Source organism: Herpailurus yagouaroundi, unplaced genomic scaffold, assembly GCF_014898765.1.
Source record: "Herpailurus yagouaroundi ecotype Mexico unplaced genomic scaffold, PumYag 77, whole genome shotgun sequence".
In the NCBI taxonomy this organism is placed as follows: domain Eukaryota; kingdom Metazoa; phylum Chordata; class Mammalia; order Carnivora; family Felidae; genus Herpailurus; species Herpailurus yagouaroundi.
Window position 1 is genome coordinate 8,755,321 of NW_024412388.1, and position 6,884 is coordinate 8,762,204.

Consider the following 6,884-nt stretch of genomic DNA (forward strand, 5'->3'; position numbering starts at 1 on the left):
GAAGTTTGAAAGAGATTTATTTAAAAACAGAACAAAAAAAAAAGCTTTGGTATTTCAAAACCCAACAATCATCAACCCCTAGAAAGTTAAATACCTTCCCCTAAAGCCCAGAAGTACAAAAGCACAGATCTCCACAGGCTCATGGTAAGAAAGAGACGACGTGCAAACCGGGGAGGACCCGAGACCCACGCTCTCCACGCAGGCGCAGGTGCAGGCGGCAGGGCCTCCGGATGTCCCCCCCCCCGGGGGCGGCGTAGGTCGGAAATCCCCGCCCGAGATTCACTGTCTGAAGGGGGTGCAGAAACCATCCGGCAAAATCTCAACAACAATAAATTAAAAATTCAGTCAAGAAAGAACACATTAAATTAGGAATAGAACACAACTTTTCCTAGACAGGGCTTTTCAAAAGAGGCTCTGTTTCCTGGGACAGGAGAAGGGGGGAAAGCAGAAGGAGTGAGTTCAATTTCAAGTATTTTCCATACAGGTTCATTTTATTGAGTCGAAAGCTTACAAAAAGTCCACCGGCCCTCCCCTCCCGCTCCCCGAAGCAGACTCCTGAACATCCACACGCACTCTGCGTCACTGGCGTCCCCAACAAAGGCACAAAAGGGTGGGTGCGTTCGAAGGATCCCCTGTTCGTGCAGCAGGACTTTCGGTGCTGGGTGTCTTGTGCAGATGGGACTTCACTCAGACACTGGGATCTTCCTGTTCAATTAACAAAACAAGTTGTTATTGTTCACCACCAACCCCGTGGAAGCTACAGAAATCTCACGCGGGGCAGGTGACGGGGACGCCCCTGGTGGCATCCCGCCCGGGCGATGATCCGGCTCTGCAGACACTGTGGCCCAGGGACGTGCTAGAGCCACCGTGGGGTTGGTGGCCCGGACACCTCCTCGGGCTGACGCAGTGTTCGCTGGGCTCTGCCCTGGCGGGACCCCAGCTCGAGCGCGAGTCAACTGAGGGCCACGGGGTAGCACCCCAAAATTAGGGGTCTGGCCTGTCCCCTGGATCGGGTGGGGAACCGGGGGCAGACGGGTATATGGCAGATTGAGAGCAGAGAAGCCGACCAGGCAGCAGGGAGGAGCAGCCTGCCAGCTTAACAGAGGCCGTCAGACCCACGCAATGCAAACGGAGCACCTGTTTTGTTACAGCTTGGCCCCATGTCTCTTTCATCTGACCTTCCATTTGTTCTCCAAGCTCCAGGCTCAGACCTGCTGCCCACCCCGCTCCCCTCCCACTCCGTCAGGGCTGAGAGCTGCTTCTTCGCAAGGCCTGGCCTCGGGCCAGAAACTAGAGGCCAGAAGGCACAAAGCCCTCTGTGGAGGTGAGGAGGCATTTCTCCGGAGCTGGCCCAGGCTCCTCAACTGCTCGGGAGCACAGACCCAGAGCTCTTGAATCTATCTCTGCACATGCTAGTGCGACAAGAGGAGAGCAGAGAAAGGGAAGCGAGCCCCGCTCCCTCTGGAGAACTGTCTCCCTCTGGAGACTGCCGGCGATGGGCTTCCTCCTGTTCCCTGTCCGGGGAATCCTGGCAGCAACGGAGCATGGAGCGCTGGGTGGTGGGGCAGAAGGAGCGGCTTCCCCTGGGACGGAGCCCGGTCCCCAAGACACACTCCCGATGAGAGTCTCACAGCGACCATTCTCAAAGTCATGGCTTCCCGGGGGCCAAGGTGTTTGAGGAAACGACAGGAATGACCTCGCCCTGTGCTGACGAGATGGCCACCTTAGCTGGCCCACAGCGAGAGGCACGAGCAGGCCCTCAGGAGGGAGCACAGGGGGCTCACCTGAGGCTTAGATAGCAGTTTCCGGTCTATCTAGGGGCTTGTTGCAATTATTATTTTAAGTTTAGTTATTTATCTTGAGGGAGGGGGGTGCATGCAAGCTGGGGAAGGGCAGAGAGAAGGAGACAGAGAGAATCCCAAGCAGGCTCCACACTGTCATTGCAGAGCCCGACGCGGGGCTCGATCTCGTGAACCGTGAGATCGTGGCCGGAGCCAGAATCAAGAGTCGGACACTTAACTGACTGAGCCACCCGGGTGCCCCACCGCTGTCCCTCCCTATGGTCTCCTCTCAGAAGTCGCTTTCTGATAGCCTCTGCAAACACGCTCACTCCTGTCTGTGTTGCGGGCTGAGGATACTGGCTTAGGAGGACACCCCATTGCCTCCCCCTGTCCTAGTCTGAGGCTAGAACACGAGGCCGGGGCCTCAGGCTCTGAAGACCCAGGGGGGCTTTATACCTTACTCCTGAAGAGGGGCTTGGCCCCAGGCCCACAGTACTCGTTGTAGATGAGCTTGAAGAGGAAGAGGTGGAAGAGGGTGATGAGGGAGGCCACGCTGAACCAGAAGAGGAAGGGCAGCCCGGGGTCCTGCTGGGCCATGTGCTCGTCGTGGGCCAAGATGGCCTTGAGGTGCAGCGTGTGGCGCAGGTCCTGCAGGTGCATGAGGTCGGTGGAGATATAGAGCAGCGGCGTGATGGGCTGCGTCACCATGACCGGGAAGGTGTGGCCCTGGGGCGCCGAGGTCAGCTCCACGGGCTCCTCCAGGCAGCCGGCCTCACAGGCGTAGATCCTGACGGGCTGGCCGCGGGCCTCCACGGACACGTGCAGGTACGGCTTGCCCTCGGGGTCCGCGAGCACGGCTAGGTCGATGTGGTCGTTCTTGTAGCGGATGCCGTGCAGGGCATAGCTGTTGTGCAGCACGTCGGGGTCGGCCTGGAACTGGAGGTGGTTCTCGGTGAACTGCAGCCCCCCGAAGCTCAGCACCATGCCCTGCAGGATGCCTGGGGCGCCCACCTTCACCAGCCCCTTGCAGCCGCGCTTCTGCAGGGTCAGCTTCCACAGGTCAGAGAGCTGCAGGATCTGCTGGACGGACGACAGCCGGCCCGGCCACAGGTTCTCGGCGTGCATGGTGGCGTGGCCGCTGAAGCAGTGATCTTCGTAGTTGAGCGTCGACTCCATCTGGTCGCGCTCCCTGTGGCTCAGGCTGGGGTTGAGCAGCGGGGCTGGTGAGCAGGAGAGCATGTAGTACAGCGTCAGGTTCACGGTCAGGCCAGACGGGGTGTGGGCGTCCGTGATCTTCTTCATCTCCACACCTGAAAGGCCACAAAGGTTGCACGTTAAGCGGGGACGGCCCGGCCGGGAAGATGAGGTTCTGAAGGGAAGAGCGGGAGCGACGGAAATGGCAGCTCCAGCCTCCCCTGAGCTCTGGCTCCCTCACATGACCAACTTGACCCGGTGGGCCTGAAGCCTAAAATCCTGTTCAAGGTGGGGCCTCCTGGGGCGCCTGGGTGGCTCGGTCAGCTGGACGTCCAACTTCGGCTCGGGTCCCGATCTCAGGGTTCGTGAGTTCAGGCCCCGCATCAGGCACCACTGTCAGTGCAGAGCCTGCTTTGGATCCGTAGACCCAACCCCCCATTCCCACCCCTCCCCACTCGCGCACTCTCTCAAAAATAAATAAACATTAAATCCTATACATAGTAACATACATAACATAATAAACATAAATCCTGCCAGCGTCCAGAAGAACACAGACGTGGCCGGGACATGGTGCCGGTTGAAGAGTCCAGCACGCCCCCCGCCCCCCTGCCCTCTGCCTCCGGAACACCGTCATCAGCGCTCTGGCCCATCCTGGGTTGCTCCTTGCCATCATCCTGTGCTCCAGTCCTGGAGCTTTAAATAACATCTGAACACCGGATCTCCCAAATCTGTATGAATTCTAGACTCAGAACAGCTAACTGCCCATTTGGGGTCTCCACCCAGACGCCTGACAGGCATTTGGGACCTGACGTGCTCTGAGTTCTTCCAGCCCCAAAGCAATCTTTCCACAAATTATCTCCAGACGCTTGCTCGAGCGCTCCCCACAAATTCAGGAGTCACCCTCCAGTTCTCACGCCCACGCCCAGTCCGTGCAAAGTCCCGGTGGCGCCACTTCTGAAAGTATCAGAAGCCATCCACTTCTGTCTCCACGGCCACAACTCAGGTGCCAGCCACCCTCCTCTTTCACCTCGGCTCCTGCAAAATCCTCTCATCCGGTCTCCATGTCCCACTTTTGTTCCTTATAGTCTATATTCTGGATAGAACAGCCAGGGGATCCTGAAAAATGTACATCCGACAGTTGTCTCTGCTCTCCCTTCCACCCCACGTACAATCAAATTCACAGTCGTCACCACAGTCTACAAGGCCCTTCGGGATCTGGCTACCTCGACCCCTCCCTGGCTTGCTACCCACCAGCCACCCTGACCTCTCAACCAAACCTGCTCTTGTCTTAGGGCCTCTGACTTGCCAGCTCCCTCTAGATCATCACATGGTCAGTTTCTTGCTATTCAGGTCTTAGCTTAAGTGCTTCCTCCTTGGAAAGGCCTCCCCAGCAACTGGAGCTAAACAGAGGCCCCCACCCCACTCTGAACCCCACCCAGTCATCCTCAATCACGTACTTTCAATTTTTCTCTACGGAACTTTTAAAAAATTTTTTTAAGTTTATTTTGAGAGAGAGAGATTGCACAAGCGCTACTGGAGACAGAGACAGAGAGAGAGAATCCCAAGGAGGCTCCTCACTGTCAGCATAGAGCCTGACACAAGAAATCAAGGGCTGGCTGGTTTAACTGACTGAGCCACCCAGGCGCCCCGCTCTATGGAACTTCGTATTCTAAAGAGCAATCTGGCTTATTTATCCAGACTTTCACTTTTCTACTATTGTCTTCCTCCCATCCAGAATTTAAGCAAGCACCATGAAACAGGCGCTTTGTTCTGGTCACTTCTCTATCCGTCGTATGGAGCACAGTCCCTGGCAGGATTCTATCAATACTTGCTGAACGAGTGAAACGCACTTTGAGCAACTAAATACAAGGATTTAGACAACGAGCACCCTGGAAACCAAAATCTCTCTTTCACCTAGAATAGGATTTCCTTTACTTCAACAGTCTTTAGGGGAAGGAAGTTTTTATTTGGTGGGTGCATTCCACCTGCTGGAGAGGTTCCATTCCCTTCCAGTCAATGGAGCACATGACCCCTGATCTCAGTTGTTGAGTTCAAGCCCCACGAACCGCAGAGGTCACTTTAAAAAAAAAGGCGGGGGGGGGGGGGCCTGGGTGGCTCAGTCGGTTAAACATCCCACTCGATTTCAGCTCATCATGACCTCATGGTTCATGAGTTTGAGCACCACTGTGGGACTCCATGCTGACCGTGCAGAGCCTGCTTGGGATTCTCTCTCTGCCCCTCCCCTGCTCATATGCTCTCTCGATCTCTCTCTCCAAATACACTTTAAAAGGGTGGGGTGGGGGGGATGCCTGGGTGGTTGAGTCGGTTAAGCATCCGGCTTTGGATCAGGTCGTGATCTCACAGTCCGTGAGTTTGAGCCCTGCATTGGGCTCTCTGCTATCAGTGCAGAGATCCTCTGCAGACCCTCTCCCGCTTGCATTCTCTCTGCCTCTCTCAAAAATAAACAAACATGTAAAAAAAAAAAAAAAAAAGCGCATGCCTGTCACCAGCCAGACTGTGAGGGACTGAGGAAAGAATCTGGGGACCTGCCAGGCCCTTCTGCCTGATTTATCCTTTACAAGCTGACCCCCAAAACCACTCTCCAAATCAGGCCTCATTTATGAGGACAAATAACAGTAAGGCCTGTCTTTTACGCTCATTCGTTCCTCAGACTCACAGAAGACCTCTGAGGTGCTCCTGTTATTACTGAACACAAGCCCATGGAGATCAGTAAACCGGTCCCACGTCGCTCGCACAAATACCAAGCGGTGGAGCAGAGTCAGCCCAGGTCAATGGCCAAGCTCCCTTTAACCACCCCCACTGCTCCCCTTCAGGGTCAACTCTGCAGACTTTAGTGGGGCATCTCCAGGGTGGGCTGCGGAGGCCCTGGTGTAAGGTGTGCACTGTGGCCCAAGAACTGGCCAGGCCTCACCTGGGCTGAAGAGCTGAGCCCAGAGGCGCTGGTGGTCTTGAAGCAGCTCAGCCGCTGGCATCTCCAAGAGCTCCAGCATTTCCTTCCGTGCCAAATCCTGGACCACCTTGAGCTCCTTGGCTGCTTTGTTTTTGAGCACCTGGGGGTTAATAGGGCCTGAAACATGCACCACCCACAACACTGTCTCGTCCAGTTGTGTCTTGGGAGCCACCTGGAGCCGGTTCACTAGCTTCTTGGCCGCCACCACCACCAGGTGCACCAGCCCCGTGGGAAAAGGCGGGGACCGGCCCGAGTAGAGGAGGAACTGATGATCTCCCACCTTCTCCAGGGTACTGGTGAAGGCTCTGGGGACCGGGCCGGCAGTGGGCCCCACAGTCTGCAGCGCGGCCACCCTCTCCGTGGGATTGTTGAGCTGGATACGCTGCAGATAGACGTGGGGTCGGCCCCGGTGCGCCAGAAAGTCCTCTTGCAGCAGCACGCAGTCGCGGCTGGATCCGGTGACGAGGCCGGAGGCCGAAGCGGGTCCGGGGGCGGCGGCCGCAGGGCCGGGGCCTGAGGTCCCGAGCTGCAGGCAACGCACTCGGCGCAGCAGCCCTTCACGCAGCAACAGTACTGACTCTCCGGCTTCGGAGAGCGCACTCAGCGGTCGCAGCTGCACGAAGGGCACGAAGTCCGGTGCCACGGCGGGCTCTCGCTCTCCAGGAGTCACCCACAGCCGGTTGGCGGCCACGTCCAGTGCCAGGAAGCCGTTGGCCACCAGGGCCGGCACTCCAGGGCCCAGTGGGACAGCCTCGCCGCGCTCCCGCAGGCCGCGCCAGGCGCGGGTGGCCGCCTCCAGGCAGGCGGAGGACTCGGCGGCGCCCGGTTCGCCGCGGGACCAGGGCAGCAGGTGCAGGCCGCCCGCGGCCCGCCGCGCCCCGGAGCCGGCGAACCACAGAAGCAGCAGCAGGAGGCCGAGCAGGCAGAGTAGGCGGCGG

At 57.7% G+C, this 6,884-nt stretch overlaps 1 protein-coding gene across 1 annotated transcript; it reads right to left on the bottom strand.

Annotated features, from left to right (window-relative positions):
- KIAA2013 (KIAA2013 ortholog) lies at positions 1 to 6,883 on the bottom strand (the record flags this gene model as incomplete). Its single annotated transcript, XM_040471516.1, has 3 exons — positions 1 to 705; positions 2,238 to 3,091; positions 5,908 to 6,883. Coding segments are annotated over 3 exons (1,848 nt in total), but the record flags the coding sequence as incomplete, so codon positions are not given.
- Position 6,884: the final 1 nt, after the last annotated feature.